At 46.1% G+C, this 24,260-nt stretch overlaps 1 protein-coding gene across 3 annotated transcripts in view; it reads left to right on the top strand.

Annotated features, from left to right (window-relative positions):
* The window catches only part of rerea (arginine-glutamic acid dipeptide (RE) repeats a), a 124,243-nt gene that overhangs the window by 40,329 nt on the left and 59,654 nt on the right, over positions 1-24,260 (top strand). For all 3 annotated transcript variants that reach the window (XM_085781775.1, XM_085781774.1, XM_085781776.1), the window contains exons 2-3: positions 10,210-10,720; positions 18,857-18,927. In XM_085781775.1, coding sequence (XP_085637901.1) covers positions 10,354-10,720; positions 18,857-18,927 — 438 coding nt within the window. In that variant the 5' untranslated portion in view covers positions 10,210-10,353. The remainder of the gene's footprint in view (positions 1-10,209; positions 10,721-18,856; positions 18,928-24,260) is intronic.

Here is a 24,260-nt window from a genome sequence, read left to right as displayed (position 1 = left end):
TTCATTTAATGTTTATGCATTAATCCAAACCTCACATTTCTTTGCTTGCTCACGTCTGGTGTCATTTTTTTTTACACACTTTGAATCAGGTTGCTGGTTTGTCTGCACAAGACATCTTGTAATGTTTATCACGCTGTAGCAGAGTAGATTTCCACCTCTTATGTTTCCTGAAGAAACAAAGCTGCTCAGTCCTGCGCCAGTAAAAAAGAGGAAGCTCGCTATGATAAAGTGAGCTGCCTCTATTGGTCTGATAAAGATCAACTTAAGTCCCACCAGGAAGCAGTCCAGTTTGAAAACACACGGTTTTCGGGGGTTAGGGTTTGAGTCAGCGTCGGGGCAAGACTGGACATCTGTCTCCTAGTGATCTATAATGCCCACAATCCCTCCCACAGACTGTCGGCTTTGGCACTCAAGCAGTACACCGGTTGCTGTAGCACACCCAGCCACCCACAACAGTGACTTATCTCGCTAGCATAACAAACAGCAGGGCTAACAAAGACGACAGAAAGCAATAGGACACACGGCAGCAGAGGACCTTAAGAGCCCCGTGCCATCATAACTCCACTTCAAAATGGAGGCCTTTGTTCTGAGATTGTTGGAGAGGACATCATAGCGAGGTAGCAGCACATCTTTTCATCCTCAAACACACTCACTCCCACTCACTCAGTCTGCTGTCGGTGAAGGAGATCCTCTGCCTGATAGGGCTTCAGAGAAAGGTATTCCTCTGGGACGGTTGTTGAGGGATTTCTACAGTTCTTCCATGCACTGATTAAAGGGACACTTGTAGATAATCCTTTTAAAAACCGGTCTTTGTTGTGGCAGTGGTGGATTGAGGCAGCAGGGGTAGAGGAGGGGGGGGGGGCAGAAAAAGCCCCAGATTGGGATTTTAAATGGTTATCACCTTGGTATGATCCACCACTCTGCTAACATAAATATTTAATTACAGGGTGGCTGAAATAGAGCCGTTACAGACTGCTGGTGAGAAATGGAGCTTCTATTTAGAGCCCATACTGTTCCATAAAGTCATGGCATTGGTAGGCAGCCCAAGGTTATTAGTGTGGTATGAGAGCAGTGTGTGTTTGTGGTGTGTCTGTGGGCTGCTGAAGAGTTCTCACTCTTTTCTTGCTGCAGTGATATGAAGGAGAAAAATGCACTCAGTCTGTTATTGAGCATTCACTCATGAATCCTTGATGGATTACTGTGTGTATGTGTGTGTGTGTGTGTGTGTGTGTGTGTGTGAGAAAGAGCGCCGCTGTGGCAGCAGCACTATAGTTAATGCATGGCAGCAGTGTTCAGGCGCACTTCACTTGAACTATTTCCACAAGCAAAACAGCTGTATGTTTTACCCTTTACTACCTTAAGAGCTTTGCTCTGTTTCATTCCACATGCTCCCTGTCCTCTGGGTTCTTGTTCAATGTCATTCATTTCATGCAAAATTGATCTCAAAGGCTAGCATCAATGCATGCTGCAATGAAGTTATCACAGTGTTGAGACAGATTCCCCGACATTGACTCCCCCTAACCTCACACTTTCACACTTGGGTGAATAGAACCGTTAAATTGATATCAGCCTAGCCTTTTCCGTTTTTCTTTTTTTAGCTACATTTATGAAGTGAAGCCAGTATTAGGACTTGAAAGTTACTGCCACCTCATTTAAACACTGATCTGGGCTTTGCCTGATTTATCCTGTTTACTCATTACACGATAGCAGCGGTGAAAGCAATTACTTTCAGCTTTCAAGTACCTTGCTTTTGGTCACACTGCGGCTCTTATTCATTTCACTGGAGCTCCCAAGGCCCTGTGGCTTCCAATCAGTCCAGTGAGTGGCATGCGCTAACATCTTGCCTCTCTGTGTAGGAGATAGGTGGGTAAACACAGCAGAGTCCTTGAAGCACTTCCCATTCCTGCTATTGGATTACCAGCTGCCTTTCCGGCCCTCATCTGCACAGATGAGTGCCAAGATCAATGGAGCTCTTAGTGCAAAGCTAATTCGATCAGGACTGGCTTTGCTACTGCTGATCAGAGATTTTTTTTTTTTTTTTTTTTTTTGACGTGAAACAAAAACTTAATCAAGTCAAGCCCATGTCCGATAGCCCTGTATTTTCAGCCGCTCCAACTCCCATAGACATCAATTAGGAGGCATTTCATATTCATTATTGAATTGTTGGGTTAGCCTGCTGAGAAGAGGTGTGGAGATGGAAGTAGTACGAACTGCTGTGTAAAGTGATCCGGCCAGTTTTTTTGCTGAGTGAAGCAGGAATGCTGCCTTTTCTCCAGCAGAGCAACTGGCATCATAAATAAGCTAAGAGCATGTTTTTAGAGCGATGAGGTGTCTCCTGCTTTGACGTCGAGCAGAGAGAAAGGGTTGAAGGGCATATTGACCCACTTGTTCTGGAAAGCGAAAAGCAGACTCTTCAGTGCCCCTTGTTCCCCATTAATTATTGTTTGATGCTAATAAAGGAGGGGGTGAGGGGGGGGATGGGGCATGTTATGAAACATAATTATTCATTGCAGCATTCCCCCCCAACAAGCCTTGTCTGCCTCCCTCCTCCCCTCTTCCCCTCCCCTTCTGCTTGCTGAAGAAGCTGCCAAGGCTGTCAATTGAGTACAGCAGGCATAGATGTCCCCTCAGCCTTTTAAGGAGGGGACAGGAGGGAGCAGGGTGAAGGGCGCCATTTGCCCGAGTGATATATGAGGAGAGACAGCAATATATGTAAGGAGCTGCTGAAAGAAAGATAGAAGGTCAAGGCACATTACACTCCAGCCATTTATTGGCTGAGCACATAGTCTGACCTGAACTGCAAATACAGTTGCTCAGCAGCGGCAGCGTTTTTTGTTTATATATGTATGTGTGTGCGTGTACGCGTGTGTGTCAATGGCCTACACATTTTAGATTGACACGTGTGTATACACGTAGATGAATGCAGCACTGTAGTGAATATGCTCCCAGTGACTTTTTATAAGCTTGCCGATGCAGTGGGAAGCTATTTTAACAAGCCTGTAGTGCCACAAACCTGCCCTCCTAGATTTCCACAGAGACTGCAATGGCAGAAGCACTAGAGGCTGATTTCCTATGCATGAGCACAGCATATGGTGTGCTTAAACACAACGAAAGCATGGGATTAGTTAAGAAATGTGTCTCATAACGCTAGGATAATTGAGTGCACTTTAAATAGTTACTAAAGCGCTATATATATATTTATTTTTTTTCTTCCTCTGTTGCTTTGTTAGATCTTAAGAAAACAAATGGCACAGGTAGTGTAGTCTGTGTTGTAAGAGAGCGTGTCACTTGAATGAGCAGCGTTTCCATTGTCATTAATGGCTCAGTGATGAGAGCAGGAGTCGGTGCGACTGCCATGGTCAAAGCCTAACATTAACATTCCAAGAATATCTGAGGCTTATTCACAGCAACGCGGCGGCGCAGCCAGCTGCACTTCACCTTTTGGTTTTAAAGAAGACAACAGCGGGCAGAGAGTGTGTCTGAGCAGTGTTGTTTTGGCAGCATTAATGTGCCATTGTTATTGCACAGTGAAGGATGCAATGTGTAATCCAATATATTGCAGTTGTTAGGTATTTGGAAAGATGAGAAATATGCAGCTTGTGTTTGCTGGAGGCATAACACACACTATCAGTTAGGGATCAAGTCTCCATTTCACACATGAACAGGCAGAGTTAATCTGAGGATCACTACTGTACACTGTGTAATATCCAACCTCTCTTCTCGTATTTTTCCCAAAAGCCCATTGTTCCAGGCTCCTGCTGCTAAATGCTCGCCGTCCTTTTTCTAGCTCATGTGTATTTTTAGGGTGAAGACTTAAGCATTCACTTGTGGCCGTGGTAGTAAACCATCCAGGTCTGACTCTTTCAGACTCTTTAAAATTAATTGTGTGTGTTTTTTCAGCCTACCTGTGTGTGTGGCCTGTGTATTTGTGGCAGGGTGCACTAAAATGCCATCGCTGTAGGCCCAGTGGCCCAGTCCCAGCCACTGCATGTTTTATGAGCTGTCCTCAGAGGATATGGGAGTTCTCAGTTCAGATCCTGCTTGTTGTAGCAGCGTTTTCATCACTCCCGGCCACCCCCCCTCCTCCTCTAGGGTTTTTTTTTTCTCTTTTCTTTTTGATGAGGGAGAGGAAATGCATCCAGAATGGGGCAATATTTACAACACGGCCCGTCTGTGGCCGTAGTTTAAGGAGCGTGGCTAGCTGCATGCAGGCCTCACACAGACTCATGATTCATATTATTCTCCTCATGCGCGCCACAGAGGGTGCTTTCCCCTCGGCCGAGGATCACTGGCCTGCACGGCCGAGATGGTGGATGACAAGACTGAATATTCCACTCCCATAATCACCTCCCCCGTCGCCTGCTTTCTAAAGCTGTCCGTTTCCTTGAACAAACACGTCTCCAACTGGCGAACGTTCGCTGACAGTGTCTATTTGCAGTGCTTGCATATTGACTCGTGAGTTATGGCTCTGGTTGCAAGAATGCTGAAATTAGCATAGAGGATAAGGAACAAACGGGGATGTTGTGTTTAGAAGACAAATCCTTTTTTTTTTTTCCTGTGTTTATAAATGGCAGTTAGTCAGGATGGTTGGTTGGCTGTCGGTTAGTGGTTAAAGGAGAGGCATTTGCATATGATATAATAGCCATTCCTAATTAGAGTTAATGCCATCCTGTGGTATCTAGAGGTGGAGGTGGGTTTTTTTTTTTGGCTTGGATCATTATAAGACGTTGAATGGAGGGATTGCCTCCCACCCCACCCCTCCGCCCGCCCCAACCATCTGCTCAAGGACTGAGCAGGGTTTGCCACCACGTAGCTAAATAATTTAGATGGAAAGGTGGTTTTGTGTACTGACCTAATGGCTTTGTTTTTTGGGAGCTGTTCTTGAAGACATCCTTCAGTGCCCCCGTTGGCCTGCGCTGTCAGCCTGAAACCTCAGAGCTGTCTTATCTATCACTCTAATCTATTTATGTTAGTTTTTCCCTCTGTGTTGGCACGTCACTCCGTGTGGCATAGTGATTAGAGTAGCTGGAGGATGTAGGGCAGCCGCATGAATACATTTCCTCCTCTCTCGCACTCATTTAGACTACCAGTTGGAGTCGAACTGACGGATAGGATTGTTAAGATGATAGGCAGATCTGGGAGGAAGTGGGGATGTTTGATTGCAGAATATCTGTGGAAGTGGTACATGATTGAGTGCTCAAATATTAAAATCTCAAGAGTCCTTTCATTTTTATCACAAGACAAAATCGCATTTTTCTTTTCCAGAAATCCCTTTCACTATATACATCTGATTGCGAAATGTCATGTAACCCCCCCAGAGCTCCGCCACTTTATGTAGATAAATGTTTGAAGATGCATATGACTCACATATTTTTTAGTATAAGTCAGCTTTGAATGTGTCCCTGGTGCGTATTTGTACCTCCCCTGACCCTCGCTTTAGCTCTGGGTAAATTTCCATTACAACAGCATAATTCACCAAAAAATTGAGTTGTCACTACCTCTCCGGAGGTGAAAGACACTAGAAATCCTTTTTGAATCGAGCACACACTGCAACAAAAATAAAAAAATAAAAAATACAGAGTGGCCCACAGATGCAGAGGGAAACTCAATTAAGAGCCACATCCATGATAGCGCTGTCTGCCACCGCATACCTCACATTCTCCTGCTTCTCTTATCAAAGACACATGAGGTTGGGAGAGGTTCTCCACTGTAACCGTGAGCAGGCTCACAATTACATTTCTCAAGAGCACCTCATTTAGTGGAACGGGGAAGGGTGACAATGGACAAACCCCGGCGTTTCCCCCCGGGGAGTCGTGTCAAAACATGATGCCTCGCGAAGCAGTCAGAGCTGCCGAAATGGCCTTCAGCTCTGCTCCAGCCAGACAAACGTGGCAGACTGAGAGAGTTACTGTGTCTTGAAGTAGCTGGTATTAGGCAGCGAAATGAAGTCCTTCTCACAGCCCCTGTAGATAATGGACATCTTGGGTTGTGGAGCGGCCCCCTCAGGGCCATTTGGAGCTCTCGCGGAAAGCACACAAACAGGGACTAGAGGGGGATTTAGCCTTCTTTTAGAGATGGAGTAGAGGCTTAGACCCTGTGGAGCACACAGTCTGATCCCTATGTCTGTGGCTGGAAGTACCTGTGGACTGTTGGACAGAAAATATTATTGACTTGCTGGGTATTGGTTTGGATTACAAAAAGAAAGCATTAGATGCAGTTTTAGCCCGGGGAGATGTAGATTTATTTTGGTTTATCTTTTTCAGACGGTGACAGTTTATTGTTACCCGTAGTGCCATTGTACATGAGAATCTCTTGTAGTGTGTTGTGCTTTTGCTTTCTTACCATGGGAGTCTCTAGGCAGGTTTAAATGTTGATGTTGGAAAGCCCCAAGCTATCTTTTCTCGAGCATGGCTGCTACCTACTAAACTAACCCCGGATGCCAGCTAAAAATAGAGCCTTTGTGAGCACAGCTTTAGCAGAGGGAAAAAAGATGTGGTTACTCATCAGTGAATTGAAAAACAAGTGGAGCAGACAAGTGTCTTTGCCCTGCCAATGTGAACTAAAACAGAGGGGCCTCCGAGTATAAAGTAAGCCATGATTGTACCAGGTAAGACAAAGCAGGCAGGGTGCAGAGACCACAGAGAATCCCTTATGAAGTGGCCTGCCCCCCTGCCTCCAGCTGAGCCGTTCATTGTGCTGTTGTTTCTATGGGGCTTGAATGGCAGCTTAGATTAGATCGCACCGAGTAATGGATTGGAGCTGACGAAAACCTGCTGCAGCTCAACATCACCGCAGCTAGGGATCCATGCACTGCTGAGGATCTTGCTGGTTTATTCAGATCAATTTGAGTTGCCCTTATTGTTAATAACCCTGTGTATATTCACGCTAACATTGTTCTCCTCTAATCTGTATTCATGCGAGTATTTCATTCAATCCCTCTGCAAAGCCGGCCCTAAATCCTTGCCAATCACATTTTGCTACTTCATAATTCTACAATTGAATATGCCATGAATGACTTTTCAGTCTCTCCCTAAAACTGAGTGGATCACTGTGCTGGTTATATTGTCGTTAGATTCTATTTTGCATTTAAATGTAGAAATTTCTAGTTTCTCTGTTATTTGTTCTATAAAATGACGTCTGAATAAATGTCCAGTTTTGGCATAAATTCATAATCCAAGATAATCAATTACTAAAATTTGGCTTGATGTAAAAAAAAAAAGAAAAAAAAAAGAAATCCTACAGCTTTATCACGGTGTATAGGTACTCAAGCAGAGCGTGATAATTTGGATGTTTATCCTCAGACAGGTTTTGATTAAAACTACAGAGATGAGCGTGGATTTGGGTAAATGTGGGAGTGATTGGAATGAATAAAACATGGCTTTTTAAAAGGCTGCTCGATGGAAGGAGAGCGAGAGGGAGAGAGAGAGAGAGAGGGAAAAAAACACTGTTTAGTAACAGAAACCTGCTGTGTGGCCATTGTGGGGGATGATGTGTTAATCGAGCCACAAACTGTGTGGTTTTTCAGGCCAGAGGTCTCATTTAAACAGGCACGGAAAAGAGAAATGTATTTGAGCGGGGCCCCGCTGGCTGCTAGCCCTTGACTCCATCGCAGTAATGTAAATGGTGGATTAGGTGCCGTTGGCTGGGACCCCCTCAACCCCTTCTCCAGCCACTGCCCCCTCCTTCTGTTTTCCATTAAGACAGCTGGTATCTTTCAAAGGTTCCTGGCCCAGTGATTGATGTGTAATAGTTCCAAGCCTCACCTGCCCCCTCACAGCGTTATTCATCGGCCAGGCAGCCAGCGCCGCTTTCTACTAAGCACTTTGTTTCCCCGGCTTGTGGGTGGAGAGCCTTCTCCCTCGCTTTCTCTCTTCCAGTCTCTACACTTTCTCTCTCTCTCAGCCATCAATACATTATGACTTTTCATTGCCACAGTGTTACTACCTCGCTTCACACACTGACTCACTCAATTTGTTCACCTTCAAATGGCTCTTTTATTCCTATCAAGCAACGGCTACACATTAGCCAAAGACACTTGAACATATTGTTAATTGACCAGTAAAAGGTTTAACAGAATTAAACATGGGCAAGGCGTCGTGTGTGTATTGTAAGAATTTTTGTTGCTTTGTGGGTTAATGAATGCAGTGTTTACGTCAGCGGGGGTAATTGGAGATACAAAATTTGGATTGAGGCAGTTATGTAAAGTGTATCCAGATGCAAAGTAATAGCACCTAGATTGTAAAGATACTTATAGAGGCTCGTAGCTGCCCACAACATCAAAGGAGAACGGGGCCAGCCCCTCCATTTGCAACAGTTCAGAGTCCTCATTGGTTTCTGTGGAAGAGGCTTATGTTACTGATTAGAGGAGAGAAGAGGTGCTTAGCTCATACACAGATTCTGGCAGCCCCCAGGATTAGAGCGGCGCTATCAAATGCTACCTTCATCAATGTTTTCATGTTCCTCACACCTCCAAGTCATGCTGCTGGATATGGATAGAAGCAAAGGAGGGGGGGGGGGCGGGGGGGTGTATGTATTTTGGCACACTAGCGGAGGTGTGTATCGGCGCAGGGTAGGGCGTGTGTGTGTGTGTCCTAGTGCACACATGCGCGCTAGAACTCCCCTTGTGCAGAAAATGTGTTCTTGTGTGTGTATATGTTGGCAGCCCAGTGGTCGCCGTGGTAACTCATCATTAGGTGATTAATGAGGCTGTGACGAGGCTGCGGTTTAATCAGGCCCGGTGTTTGTGTTGAAGCCGACGACAAGAGCAGCTGCCCTGTCAGTTGGTGTCTGCTCACGAGATGACAGCACCCGCTGCCGAGGAGCGCCGTTGTCAAACGTGTGCTCCATTGTATGCGTGTGTGCGTGTGTGTGTGTGCGTGTGTGTGTGTGCCTGCCAAAAGCCTTTCTTACACCTTCCTCTATCTGTCTATTCCTCACCTCACACTTTTTCTAACTCTCAGTAAGTGCACTTGCAGACATGCTGTATAATTTTCCCCTCGCTGCTGCTGCTGCTGGTTCTGCTGTACCTGGCTCCATCTCTATCCCTCTCGCCTTATTGACTCTCCCTCTCCCACCCCTGCTATCACGGCCATGGTAACGCGGGCGCTGATTGCCTAGTTTGATCCCTCTGGGGGCTGAAATAACTATTTCTACTTAATTTGTTGCAGTGTGGGTGGAGGGTGCAAACACTGGCAGTAAATGAGAAGCCTTTGTAGATGCAGTGTGTAGGGGCAGTGTAGTGCAGCAGACAGACAGCGTGCTGCTTCAGCTTTGCCCACTTCACTGTTTATGGAGGATTTCATTACGGCATGAGAAAGTGGTAGCTGAGCTCTTTTGAGTGAACTAAGATAGCTGAAAATGGCAGTGGACTGGGCATGGCAAATGACTGGCTCAGCCCCCCCACCACCACCACCCCTCTTCTCTTTCCTTAGCCAGTGCATGGCTGTGTTCTTCCCTCCAGAGCTGTCACTTCACATTAACACAGTGGTGACTGTCAGCCAGGGCAGAGGGCTGGGGTTGGGTGCAGTCCAGTAAGCCAGAGTGTACACACACACGCACACAACCACACATGCACAGATGAGTAAAATTGAGCCTGGTGTCATTGCAGATGGTCTGCAGAGAAGCTAGCCAGTTAACTCCGTCATTGAGCTTTTTGCTGCGTCTCTCTCCCGTGGCATTGTAAACGACAAGCAGCGTCTTGTGCTGAAAAAATCCCTTGACACATTATCTCTGAGGAATTCTGTCGGCTGCAAGCCTCATCCTCAGTGCAGTGCTACCTTCTGACGCTCACACAGTTACACTTTCCTTTTTAGCTTATTGTGTTACAAACACCCCACATGCAGCAGTTTGCTTTATACTTTGTTTACTCTGTTTTTCCTCTTCTTTTAGCCTTTAATAACTCTGTTTTACTGCCTCTCTGAAAGAATGGAAATGTTTGAGCAGCAAGCTAGAAGGTTCTGTTCTTTGATAAAGCTGCTCGCTGCTCTCCAGAGTATACATGGTTGTGTGGAGGGGAGTGCCAACAATTGCTGTGATGTTGAGAGTCAGCACAGCTGCCTGATCTCTATGAACTAATCTTGTATGTCTCACCCACAAAAGATCTGCTCCTGCACACATTTCTTTTTATAAAATGTCTTGTCTCTGAACAGGGAGGGAAAATTGTTATTGACGCTCGTTTGTGCTGATTATCTTTCTCCTTTTTATTTACAGCTTTTCTGAAACACTGGGGTTGTTGGTGTGGCCAAATTTTCCCTGGATTTGACTGGTAAATTCAGAAGACTGAAGCCCAGGCTCACAGTCTACCTTTCACGGAGGCCCAGCCGTGAGAGGACTGAGGAAGGCACGTGGCGGATCATGACGGCCGACAAAGAGAAGGAGAGGGAGAAAGAGCGGGACAGGGACAGAGACAGGGACCGGGACAAGAGAGAGGCCGGTAAGTCCCGCCGGCAGGACGGGGACCGGGGCGACCGGGAGAGCGAGAGCTCCAGGCCCCGACGCAGCTGCACGCTGGAGGGCGGGGCCAAGAACTATGCAGAGAGCGAGCACAGCGAAGACGAGGACAACGACAACGGTAGCACAGGTGGAGGCAGCGGCACGGCCGAGGAGGCCGGCAAGAAGGGCAAGAAGAAGACGCCCAAGAAGAAGTCGCGCTACGAGCGGACAGAGAACGGAGAAATAACATCCTTCATCACAGAGGACGATGTTGTTTACAGACCTGGAGGTAAGTCCTAGTCGTGGCTGATCTAATTGTGTCAGCAGGTGAGCCACACTCATCTGCAGCGAACACAAGTCAGTCTCCACATGATGACGATCATTAGCCTCAACTTAGAAACATCACATCCACTCATTTATTCCATTCCACTTTGCTCTCAATAGGCTTTAGATTTCAGGACTTTGAGGACACATTTGTAATAGATTAATGATTGATTTCCGGGCTCTTATAGAAACGGTCATCTCTATTGCAATAAGCTGCTGAGGGATTGCACATTCTCCAAAGTAACAACTCTCTAACATCAGTATTCCCTCAGGCTAGAGGCCAATGCATCATACAATCAATTCCAAGTTGACCCACTCTGTGCTTTGTCTTAGGCCGAGTCAATAAAGCAAAGTGGTGCTTCACTAGATGATGTGATAGTGACGACAGCCACGATAATGATTTCATCCCAACACCATTTGACTCACCGAAAGTATGCTATCTCCTCAGGGGCCAAAAGGTACTTTGGTTTCCCGGAGAGGTGTTTGAGCTGCGGTGCAGTGTCTTTATTGCACTGGATGAATGAGGCTAAAAAGAAAACCAACCTTTTCTGCAGCTGTAAACATGGCCTGTCTTTCACCTACTGTTTATAAATTGGCTGTATTAGAGAGAGGGGGGGGTGGGGAGGGTGTCAACACTCACTGTCAGTAGGAAGCCAGGCTAGCTGGTGTGTGTGTGTATGTGTGTAGTCTGCTGTCTCTCTCTCTCTTTCTCTCGCTGCTCAGTGCTCTCCGCCTTGCAACTAAATCATTGCCGCCATGTCTTTTCATTTATATAGCAGCTAGCGAAAGGTCAGGTGGGGAGGGAGAGGGGGATGCGGGGAGGGGTGAGGGGGGATGCATTGCTTGGCTATTTAATGGGAAGATGTAGAAAATTACAGTCGGTGTGTCAGGTTTCTTCTTTTCCAACTACCTACCCATACACACAGCCACACAACCACTCAGCCCTCCCTCTTTTTTTTTTCTCCTCGGCTACTAAATGGACGACTTGAAGTAGGTGCAGTGAAACAGCCAGACCTCCCCACCCTCCACTTTTCCGTCTAGCTGCGTAATCTGGTTGGCTAAATTATCTCTGCGCTGGTATCAGTGGAGGTCCTCGAGCAAGCAGTCACACTGAACCAAAGCCTTGTTGTTGCTCGCTCTATTTCTGTCCGTCTAAATGCTCTGCAATGGACTCCATTGAAGCTTTTTTTTTTTTTTTTCTTTTTTTGCTCTGCATTTCATGTTTAATAGAGAGAGCACCGGCGCTTTGTCTCACAGTTAACCATGCAGAAAGGGGGGAGCAGAGAGGGAGAGAGAGGTGGGTTAAGAAACGGAAGCAGTCAGTCACATCAATGAAACATTCAAAAGGCATATAAACAAAGTCGACTGTCTCAGTGGATTAGCCCCGCCAAATATTTATATTTCCACACCCAAGCGAACGTTGCAGACTTGATAGGGGGGATATTTATGTCTCCTGTCTCCTCCTCTAATTAGTTTGACAGCTCTAGATTGACCTGAGTGTCATAGCCTGCTCCCAACATGTAGACGGGGGCTGTTAGATTGGTTTAGATAAGGGATGAGCCGGGATTGGCTAGTGGGAGCCCCAGCACTGCTACACTAGTTTGTAATTTACCTCCTATTGTCAAAATGGAAGATCCTCCACCTCGGCAACTGACCTCCTGCTGTCTCTTCAGCTTATTGTTCAAGTGGTGTGTGTGTGTGTGTGTGTGTGTGTGTGTTCCTCCTCCTGCTTGCTCGTTGGTAGCCACCATCTTGCAATCAGATTTGATGTGTGCAGTTTAGGCAGGCACAAAGCCCACAATGGATTATGCTTTACTAAATGTTAAATCCCTTTATAGCCGTCTAGTGACACACAATATGTAAAACTGACCACCCTCTGAGCGGGATTTACACGGCTCCAGACATGTGGAGGGAGAAGATGTAACAGAAACTAATGCAGGAAGCCAAAGAAATGACAATAAGAAATAACAGGAGAGTTACTACTGGAACTGTGTCTGCTCCCTCTCAAAATCCAGCCACCCACCAATCTCTGCTTAGCCTTTATATCCCTTGAAGATGGGTTCAGGCGGCTTAATACACATCGATTTGATGGGGAAAGGTGGAGGGAGAAGTGCAGTTGGCCCATAGGCGAGCCTTCAGCTAGCTCTAGCTCTGCTGCTCTTTAAAAGGATGGAGGAGTGTGTCTGTGGTGGAGGCGGAGGCGGCGGCGGTGGTGGTGGTGGTGGTGGTGGTGGCCAGGGGACTGTGTCCTGGGCCGTTTGTATGGTCGGCTGCTGGAGTGAACAGTCCAATGCTGTGCAAGCAGACATGCCAAATCGATCTGTGCCCTGTGGCTGAGCTCTCACCACTTCCCCAGGCCCAGCAAGACACCTCCAGAGCCTGTTCTCTACACCCCCCCACCCCCAGATTATAGATCCTCTCTCTGGAGATTATACACACTGCCATGGGGGGTCAATAGGAGACACCCTAGAAGCACAGAGACACACAAAACAGCTCGTCAGTACACACACATACACAGTACGCTGATAAACCAGCGTTTGTGCACACTCACAAGTGTAATGTAACGCATATTCATGCACTCACTAACACCGTTATATACAAGGCACGCTTTTAACAGTTACAGACACGGTCCCTATCTATGACGAGCACACTGCTGCAACACACCCGAGCTCCGTCTAACACACACAAACGACACCATCCATCCCTCCTCTGCTCTGCAGCAGGACTCTGCGCTGCAGGTGGCTGGCTGCCATAGCATGTCTCCTTCCTTCCTAACTGACTGGCTCGCTCCTCTGTTTAAAATGGAGAGAGCTAATGGAAACCACCTGCCCGCGCCCCCCACAACCCCCTTCCCCTCCTCAACTCCTGCCCCCCTACCTCTGTGTATGTCACACAACATGGCTTCCACAGCTAACCCACTGTGTATCAGAGCGATAAAGACAAGACCTGCATTCATTTGATAGTTAATTGTTAGGATTGTTAGATTTTGTAGTGTGTGTGTGCAGTCGGTGTGTATAACACAAAGAGGAAAACACCTTGTGAATGAGTGTTTGGGAGTTGCTGATGTGGACAGCTGGTGCTTCTTGCTGCAGTCACCACAGAACCCTTGGGAGTGTGTGTGTGTGTGTTGTGCACAATGCACAGGCAGTGCATTTCAGACACACACACACACATAAGCACATGTCGAGCTGAATAACCTGGCTCTCCCTCCCCCACCTTTCTTTAAAGTCAGGGCCGAGTTGCCTGTGTTGTTAGATAGATAAATAAATAGACAAAACTGATAATGACAATTTTGTCATCCTTATACTGTTTCCTTTTTTTGCTGCACATTTATTTAAGTTATTGGGTATAGAACAGATAGAGTTCATAATACAGTTTCTTTGTCAGCCCAGTTATAAAAGTTTAATAGTGCGGTTGTATAAATTTAACAATACAATTGAATTCTGAACAAGCGTAAAATATAATTTCACTAAGGCTTCCCTACCAGGACAGCAAATGTAGAGGCTTAGCCGACTAGGTGACTTACTGCTCCTTTGCAGCTCAGCTCATACACCAAAGTTAAAAAGGAGTTGAACTTTATTCATTACCTTTTAAAGTGAAATGTACCAAAAAATTCCATCTTCTATTTAGATTTGCACTGCCAGTGATTTTTTTTTTTTGTGTTACTTAAGTGCCTTTTCTTACAGATGAATATTGAAGTCATAGCAGCAAAGTAAATTGTACTTCACAGGAATGCATCACATCTGAATTCTGTTTTCCAGTGTGGATCCTCTGGAGGAGCCAGAATAATGTGGTTCAGTGAGTGTTGGATCGGTTATTCCAGAGCCAAGAACCGTAGGCTAGAGCTCGATTAGCATAGCACATCCCCTCTGCTACAAAGGCTATAGCTGTCGATTGGTTTGCTGTTTCCAGTCAGGCTAACATGAGGGACAAGCCCTTGGAGTCATCTCTTATTGAAACACAGCACTGTGAATCTGTAGCCTGTCGCTAACTGAACAGATCTATTTTTAAAAAGCCCTCTCTGCTCTCCCGTCTCTCCCCACGCTTGAGACTCTGGGAGAAGGGCTTTTTAGTGAAATCCAACCACCTGCCGACTGCTAAATGAGAAAGCGTGGGCTAGCCGAGAGGGAAAGGGAGAAGGAGGGAGAAGGAGGGGGGGGCTGCTGTTGTCAAAGAGCCTCTGTTCTCCCCTAGGAGCTCAGTCAGCTGTAGGCCTGCCCTATTGTGGAGAGCTGATGGTATCACTTGCCAGGTATTTCCCTCTTGCTTTTCCAGTGAGAAGAAGAAGAAGAAGAAAGGAGATTTGTCGGGCCGGTGTTGGACGAGGAGAGAGGGAGAGAAAGTTGGTGAAGAATCAAGTGTCCGTGTTGCCTCCGGGCCTCGACTGTGTGTTAGGCCGCCCCACTGGGAACGACCCAGCAGGAAGTGGCACAAGGCAGCCTCGGTCATCAGCAGGTCTCCCTCACAGAGCCGCTGTGGTAGATGGTGGATCAGTAATAACACTAGTTTCCCTTTCTCTCCCCCCCTCTCCCCCTCCCCTAGCCTCTCTGTCTTTCTTGGCCCTCTAGTCCCCCTCACACCCCTGTGGTTCCATTATTGCATTCTTTGTGCTATTTAATTTTAGGATCAGGACACTCGAGGGGGGTAGGTCTCCGAAAAAGCCGAGCACCACTCTGCTCTGTGTGTTCTGCCAGTTTAAGCCGAGCACCACTTTTAACAATGCAGGTGCGTCCTGCCTCATGGCTAACGCTCACCACCTGCGAGCACGGCTTAAACAAACACTCCTCTTGGTTTTAATAAGCCTGGCTGCCTTGTATCCTTAAATATGCTCATATTCTCGCTGTGTTTAGCTGAGCTCATTCCATAGCACGCCCCCTAACACTGTTTACAAAACACTGGCATATATAGCTGTGTTCACAATGTGACTTTTCCATTGTTGCTGGCTTGTAAAAGAAAGCCAAGCTGGTATTACCTAAGAACATTTCCCCCCTCCCCCTCCTCATCCTCCTCCTCCTCCTCTTCTCTTCTGCTGGAACGCTGCAGCAAATTAAACAGCATCTTATTTGCTTGATACAGAGAGTGTAGGACATGCTCTTTTGCTGAGGCTAGGTGTGTTTTAGATTAGACATGCTTGGCAGTCGTAAGAGAATAGCTTTGCTGAACAGCGAGCTGCAAGCTGAGGAAATTGCTGCGCATGCATGTGTGTGTGCGTGCGTCGCGAGGTTACAGCGATGAATATTCCGCCGCTTGAACTCGGCCGTGACAGTGTAATTGGAGAAACAATGGCCGTCAGGATCGGGTTTCAGTGAAGTGCTCAGGTCTGAGGGACTGCGCCAGGCAGCTTCATGATTATCTCCCCCCGTGTCGAAGTATTGAACTTTCTCTCTCTCTCGCTCTCTATCCGTCTGGGTGGCGTGGCGGTCGGCGGTGGATTGCAGGGTGGAGGCGAGTAGAAGTTAAACTTGTGGTCGCTAAGGGACTGAGAGCACTCATCTACAAAGGCCCCTGCCACACCGAAGGCTACATCCATCCAGCTAACACACACTTCAACCCTAAAAAAAAAAAAAAAAGAACATGCCCATCCCCCCACACAGATCCCCACCATGGCTAAACCCCTAGTCCCTCCCCTTTCCACTTCTCCACTTGAGCGAGGAGACCCACTTCCAAATGCACAAAATGGCAGGAATGTTTAACAAGCCAGGCAGACCCTGGAGGAACTGTGTGGCCCTGCTTCAACAAGCGCCCCCCCCCACTTACACACACACACACACACACTCCCACTCCCACCCAACCTCCCTGAGCTCGGCTGCCTCCTTTTTGTTCAAAGGGCAGAGTCTGAAGCGTTAACTTGATTTTTTTTTTTAACTTTCACATTCGCTGAGATTCGTGTCATAGTTGCTTTCAGAGAAATGCCCTTGAGGTAGTAGACTTTTAGTGCCCAGGATGAATTTAAAATGTGCTTTTGACGTTCGAAGAATAGACTCACTTGCTGTCTGTGAATGATTAAACTAGATCTCTGTCTCTCTTTTTTCCCACCACCTATCTTTTTCACTCTTCCCCCGTCTGTTCTTTATGCCTGTTGATGTACTCTGGGGTGTAGACACAGAGATCTGGCCTCTCTAAATGAATGTGCCGACGAGGTGAAGGGACACTAAACCCTAATTCCCCCGATTTGACTCCTCCGAAACATGTCATCTCATTCAGATTAGTCTCTTTTGTTCTCTGCCCTCCCCCCACTCCCTCCCTCCCTCCCTCCCGCTCCCTCCTCCGCCTCTACTCGCCTCTCTCTCTCTGTCTGTCTCTCAACACATACACACACTATGTCGCTCACAGATCACACAATAGCACTGATGGATATTTTCATTCATGTTATCTTGTAAATGACTTCCAGGGATGGTGTAGAGGAGGGAGAAAGGGAGAGAGAGGGGAGAGGGGGGGAGAAGAGGGCAGTAGTGAGAGATATAATGCGTCACTCAGAGCCAGCGAGGGTGATAAACCCCCCCACTCACACACACACACACACACACACACACACCCCTTTAGAACAGCTCATTCAGCCTACAGCAGATAACAAGCCCACCCTGGGGTTACACACACACACACAGCCTCTCAAAAAACAAAGCCCATGATGTCACAGGAGCACTCGTACACACCAGCCCCTCTACAAATGGTATCTTGGGTGTCAGAGCTATTTAATATCTTTGCCACCCCTCTTTTCCTCTGCAAGCGGTAAGATAAACCACAGCCAGATCGATAACTCTGTTGACACAAACAAATAAATAACAGATGATGCCACTGTCAGTCATTCTAGAGAAGAGAGAGAGGGAGAGAGAAAAAAAAATCTAGCTGCACGTCTTTTGTTCGGGAAAGTGTGGCTCAGTCCTTCTGCACTGAGCAGCTCAGCACGGGGGTTTGGGTGACATGAGCACCAGCACTGTGGTGGAGGAGCAGAGCAGCTTCCCATAGTCACTGCTTTTGTGTATGTGTGAAGGTTAAGCAAGAGCTGAATGCTCTGCTGCACCAAACAGTAGGCAAAACCATAGACTGTATATAAAAGGCAAAACCAGCCCTGGGAGGTTTCATATAGCTCGCTGCATTGCTGCCATCTGAATAGAAGGTCAGTTTTCCGTGTGTGCAATCCTTTGATTTGGATTGTTTTGCCTAAGTAAGCGTGTACTTGTACGTGTACTACTGGTTACTGTTACAAAACCAAAACAAATCAATTTTTTTGCTCAGTCTGATCTTATACTCATGGTTTTGTGTTTCTGCTAAAAAGCCAAGGTGAATGGGAGGCTATTATGCTAATTTGACTTTTGTGAATTCAGATCTCTTTTTCTCTAATAATTCTAACCCTTGGCTGTTTGTGGGAAGCGCTCTACCTGGCTCAGCAGTAACCATTAGCCACATCCCACACCTCCTCCTCCTCCTCCTCCTCTTCTTGACTGAAGTGGTTGTGTGTTTTTTGTCCTCAGCAGCGTGAATGTTTTTGTTAAGGGGATGAGGGTTCACGACCTGGCCATACCACCAGTCACATTCAATTTAACAGCACAGCCGGCCAGGGCCACCTCCTCACACACACTAAAGAGAGAGGCTTGCTTTCAATACTTGAGAGGGTTATGTAATTTGGCAACTTTTTAAAATGCAAATGAGAGGACGCCCGGTGGATTTATCTTCACTTGTTTGTTTTCGTTTTTAAGTTAACCCGCTGCAGTTAGCTGGACTTTTATAGGGCCGGTGACAGAGGTTTGTCATTTTACAGAAATGGGTTACAGTGATGACTGCAGGGCGGGTGGGTTAGGGTTCAAGCTAGTATTGCTCACTGGTGTATAAAAGGAGTGGAACAATAACATAATTCCCCTTAGGCGTAATGTTTGCTTTGGAAAGGCAACCTTGTAGTGTTCCAAAAGTCCTTAATCCTATTACTCGCATTCCAATTGAATTTGACTCAAGGAGAAAAAATGTCTTTTCAGCAGAGGTATCAGCACACAAAATAATATATTACCGAGTCTGCTTGCAGGAAAAGCAGGAAAAACATGAAAGCTTTGGGAAATGTGAACATCATCTTTCAAACTCAATTTTTTATGTCTTTTCTCACTTGCAGATTGTGTGTACATTGAGAGTCGGCGGCCAAACACTCCCTACTTCATTTGTAGCATTCAGGATTTCAAGCTGGTGAGTAAATCTTCTCTTCACGTCTGACCTGTTTTATGTCCTCACACTGGCCGAGGTTGATCACCACCACCCCCCACCCCCACGTCCCATGATGAGAGTACAAACCGCTGTTTCTCAAGGGAGAGGAGATTACAGGAGACTTGTGGGTTACAAAGGCATGTGCAGCATAATTTGGAAATGCAGGTGCAGGAGTCGCAGATTTTTTGTGACACTGTGGAATTACGATGAGAGACGAATACAAATCATGTTGAAATACAATATGAAATCAGTTTATATCCCGAGGTTTGTTATTTAAAGGGGTATGTTGGGGGAAAAAAATAAAAAAAATCCCTCAGAGAATCAGGCTTGAATATTAACCACCTTTGTAATCCACTGGCAGTGTAATAATGCTTGTAATGGAAATAAAGATGTTTGTCGATGCACTTAATTGATTTAATGAAGGAGACCTTCACCAGTTTTCAATTGATTTTCTTTTTCTTTTCTTTTCTTTTTTACAACATAATGTGGCCAAATTGCCTCTTTTGCTGAATAAAGAAAGAAATTAGTTTTTAATTTGCTACCAAGGATGGCTGATTCATCAGGCTGGGTCAGTTACTTGAGAGTGGTGTTTGTTTACGACACCTAAAATGTATCGTAGGCACAAGACTGATTTCCCCACACTGCAGTTTCTGTGTTTACTAAAGGAGAGACCACCCAACACATTTGTCTTTGTTCATGCTGATTGATAAAGAAATAACATTATGGTTTAAGATTTGTGCTGAGTTTGCTACACTCCAGTCCACTGATGACACGCAGCATGGTTTTAGAAATTGGGAATGAATCAGAGCCACCTGCAAACCATGTAGAATATCTTTTTTCCTGTGGGAGTGCTGCTGTGTTTTCTCACCCAGTTATACTAATGGTTAGCTGCATGTGTGATTTATCCCAGGTCATCGTGTTTATATTGGCTGAGGAAATTCACCAGTCAGAGTTCACCAAATTGTGAAGTGTGAAATTGATTATGCAACTGACAGTGATTGTTTTTAATTGGTCTTTTGTACGGTCTCCACCTGCCACAAATGGAGGGCGGAACGTATCGAGGTGCAGGTCTGCGGTAATGTGGCCGCCGTTTAATGGGTAAAAAGACTAGTGGAATATGTAATGGCTGTGTTTATGATGCTAAATGAAGCAGCATCTAAGCCTGCTGGAGTGAACGTTGCTCGTCTTTCAACAGATTGGTTGTCTAAGCAGAGTGCAGAGGGCTCAGTGAGGGGCAGTCGGGCCCCGGGGGGCCAAAGTAATGGCTGCCAACAGCCAGGGTGATGATGGGGAGGTCAGCTCAGAGGGGCCGGCATGCACACCACTTTTGGAAAAGGTGGAATAGTGCATGCATGTATGAGATGTGTGTGTGTGCGCATTTGAGTCAAGGATGTCGGAACTTGTGTTTCACGTGCTTGTGTGCTTGTGTGCTTGTGTGTGTGTGTGAAGGGCAGTTGTTGTGTGAAGAAGGGGTTTTAAGGTGAGCCTTACAGAGGGGAGGACAGCCTGGCCCCACAGCAGCAGGGCTTTAATCGGATTGCTACTAGAGAGTGCTGAGGACGGCAGGAACCCCTCCCTGAGCTCACACATGCGCATACATACACACACTCGCACGTTAAAAACACACGCACCTGCACCTTGATTAAGAGCGTCAGAAGAGGTCTGGGGCAGACAGAGGTAATTGTCCAGGGGAGAGAGAGAGAGAGAGAGAAAGAGAATATACTGGCTCCATTAGCTGGCCTCTCTCTCTCTCTGTGTCTCTTTTCTCTTTTTCTCTCCGTGTCTCCCGATCTCTGTTACTCCCTCCCCCCATCCATCTGTAATTAATGAACAGCCATCTGCATGCCTGTATGTGTTTGAGCAGACTGTACCCTTGTCGTCCTATGTTAAAACAACAAGCCCCGCTGGCTCTCTAAACAAGTACAGTGTTTTTCAATGAGCTCACTTTGTCACCAGGGCTACACATCACAAAAGATTGGCATTGTGTGGGCTGCGTTTGAAAAACTCGTAATCTCTATTTACTAGACCAGCACAAAATCCTCTTTTAGGATGATAGCTGAATTAGGTTGTAATTGCACATGTTGGTATAAACCATCATCTCGCCGGCCAACCTCGAATCTACTCCGTCATCCTGCGCTCAAAACTGGGACACAGACTTGTGCCACTGGGAGGAGAGGGAGAAAAAAATAAGTTCATCCACTCATTCTGCTCTTTTGTCGAACATAATGGTCGGCGTAATCGCATTTCCTTCTCTTGCTATACAATGTATTGAAAAGGAGAAGGTAGCGAGCAACTAGAGATCCATGTAAGTGAACCATGCATTAGACATCAACTCATTCTCTTTATTTCCTCTCCTCTCATCCCTCCTCCCTGCGTCTGTCTCCGGCCCCTGCTTCTTCTTGCAAATTATCGATCAGCCCCCCCTCTGTGTGAGGGGAGCAGAGCTTTGGAGGCGCAGCAGAGGGGGAGAGAATTTCATTGGTCCTGAACCAAACAACCTCATCAGTAGTATTGCCCCTCTTGCACCCCCCACCCCTCATCTCTCTTGTCTTTCCTCCCTCAGTCTTCAGGCTCTAACGGTCTCACTCTGTACTTTATCTAATGACCTGTGAATCTAATTAGTGGTGTGTAGAAATCCTGTATGCCGCCATCAATCTCTCCTGTATGAAGGAAGATCAAGGTGCGAAGCCCACCTCTCTGTCTGTAGCTATATCTTCTTCTCACTGTGTGTCTTATGTTTACATTGGGATGATTGGAAGTCCGGTGTCGCTGCGTGTCTGTCGCATCGTGAACACACAGTCACTCAGCAACAACATGCAAAGAAAATCCATCCCCGTGGCATTATTGGGGTCATGCTGGAATTGGAGGACAATCATTTTCCCTAGTTTGTTTACTCAACAGTGGCAGCTGTAGTACCCACACTAACCTCTCTGACATATTGATCCAGCCGTATAGATTTCAGTCTCCTCCCTTCCACCTAAAATGTCTGCCTGGATACAGGGGTGACCAGTAGGAGGCCATTTTAACTGTTACAAAATCAGCAGTGGAAAGAAGACGTCAAAATGTGGACTCTTTATCCCTGCAGCAGTTCTATTATGTGCCCGTGATTGAATTATTAAAATAATGTAATAATAGAAATCAACATACATTATCTGAAAACCAAGTCGACTTAAATGATTTACAAGATTCACAATACAAGATAAAAAGCTTAGAGTAGGAAAACAATGGCGCAAATGGGAAAATATAGTCGAATATGAAATATTTGATTAAATACACCGAGGGCGCTAATGTTGCATCTGTCACTACAAATGCACAAGTATGGAGGTGTGCGATGATGAGGTGTACAGTCTGTCTTTTTTTTCTCCCTCGGATGTGATTGGCTGGGTCAGTTAAAGGCCAGCAATCCTCCAGTATGTTTTCCCACAAGGGTTAGTTTTAGTTTACAGCCGGTGGCGCGACCCTGTAATGTGTTTACAATCTATATTTGATGAGAGTAACACAGTGATCCTGCAGCGGACTCGTGTGTGTACATGTGTACGTCCGCCACGTTTCTATTCAGGTCATGTAACTTAAATTTGTGTACATATTAATGCGCGCACACACACAATGCTGATGCGAGTTGCCTGCTGTTGTGTGTGTGTGTGTGTGTGTGTGTGTGTGTAACCTAAGACAATAAGGCAGCTGACAGCGACGGAGCACTCAACAGTCTGCAGCCATATCTGCCCATTGACCCCGGCTTCACCGATCCATCCTGCTTTTCTTCCCCTGATTGTCTCCTCTGTCTCCATTTCTCTCCCTCTCACTCTCTCATCTGTCTGTTTCTACACTTCATTCCTCCCTCATCCCCAGTCCTCTTTATCTGCTGTCACTCACCTCCCTCCCTCCTCCCATCCCATGTTCTGGTCATTGTGTCCATGTCCTCGACGCTCATTGACCACCCCACCCCACCCCCCACCTCCCTCTTTGCTCGTATCTAACCTCATTTGCTGTTATTGGCCAAGTCAGCTGTGTTTCGTCCTCCCTCCCTCCCTCCCTCCCTCCCTCCCTCCCTCCCTTCACCATACCCCACTCTCTCGCTCTCTCTGCTTTCTCCCAGCATCTCTGTCTCCCTCCCTCTTTCACTAATGGAGTGATTGCAGCGTTTTCTCCCTCCGGGAACAAGCGATTGAGGAGCCCAGTACACCAAAACACACCCACACGCAGTTTCGCTCTCGCCGTTAGTCTTACACACACGCATACACTCACAGTCCTGGATATTCCTGCTTATGGACATTTAATTAGATGCCATGTACAATGCAATTATCTTGCCAGGAGTCCAGCTCAAATGTTGAGCTTAAAAGAACCATGAATTTCCTTTGTCATACAACCAGTGTGCTGCGTGAACTCCATTCGCCGTTTTTTTTTTCTTCTTCTTTCCGTGCCCCTCAGCCAAGCATCAGTTCAGTAACACAGTGTAAGGTTATAGCCATCTCAAGGTTGAGCTTGCTCTGTTTGCACTCTGAAATGTGTGCAAGCAAATCTGTGATACGTTGTGCATTCACACGTGTCCAGTGGAAACACTCTGATGGAGTGTTTGTTCAGGCTTCCAACTCTTGTCAAATAGCACATCCACACATGCACAATGCACATGTGTGCGTGATGTTGGACGTAATTGATGTGTGTCAGTGTAATTGATGACATATGTTAAAACAAATGCTTGGAAAGTAAAACGACCTGCCTGTAAACCTCACCTCCTATTGATTAGCATTTGGCCTTGCATCTAACATGCAAGATTTGTGGATGTGGGTTTGCATGACCCCTGGATGTCTAATCATTAAGGACACGCCTAGTGAATTGGTTTAACAGTTGTTAAGAAACAAAAAATACATCAGGGGCACCTTGTTTACTCATATTTCTCATGTACTCAGCAAACTGTTTTTTCATATCACTCCATCCTTAATCTGTATTTACCCACTTAACTGGAAAATGTCAAAGGAAACAGAAATGTTATTAGATTATCTTTTTTAATTAGTTTCAGCTCTGCTTTTATCTGTCAAGAAAAATCTGTTAAATCTCTGTATTTCTTTGAAAACCGAGTCAAAAGCATTTGTGATTCTCCAGATTCCTTACTATACATGTACGTATATGTCAAGACTTTTGAGTCCTTTAACTCCTTTCCTTGAGACAAGTGAACTCCTTTACAAAATGATAATTTGACAATGTTCTACATTTTTCACTTAATGTTGCAGTGTGATACAATTGTTTTCTTTGAACGCAGCAGAAAACAAAGATCATAAATTTGCTGTTATATTTTAATGATGCACAAAATAGATACA

This window comes from Trachurus japonicus, chromosome 7 (assembly GCF_045865225.1).
Source record: "Trachurus japonicus isolate A0001 chromosome 7, Traja_1.0".
NCBI lineage: Eukaryota > Metazoa > Chordata > Actinopteri > Carangiformes > Carangidae > Trachurus > Trachurus japonicus.
The sequence above is the reverse complement of the archived record's forward strand: the minus strand, read 5'-3'. Positions and strand labels throughout refer to the sequence as shown.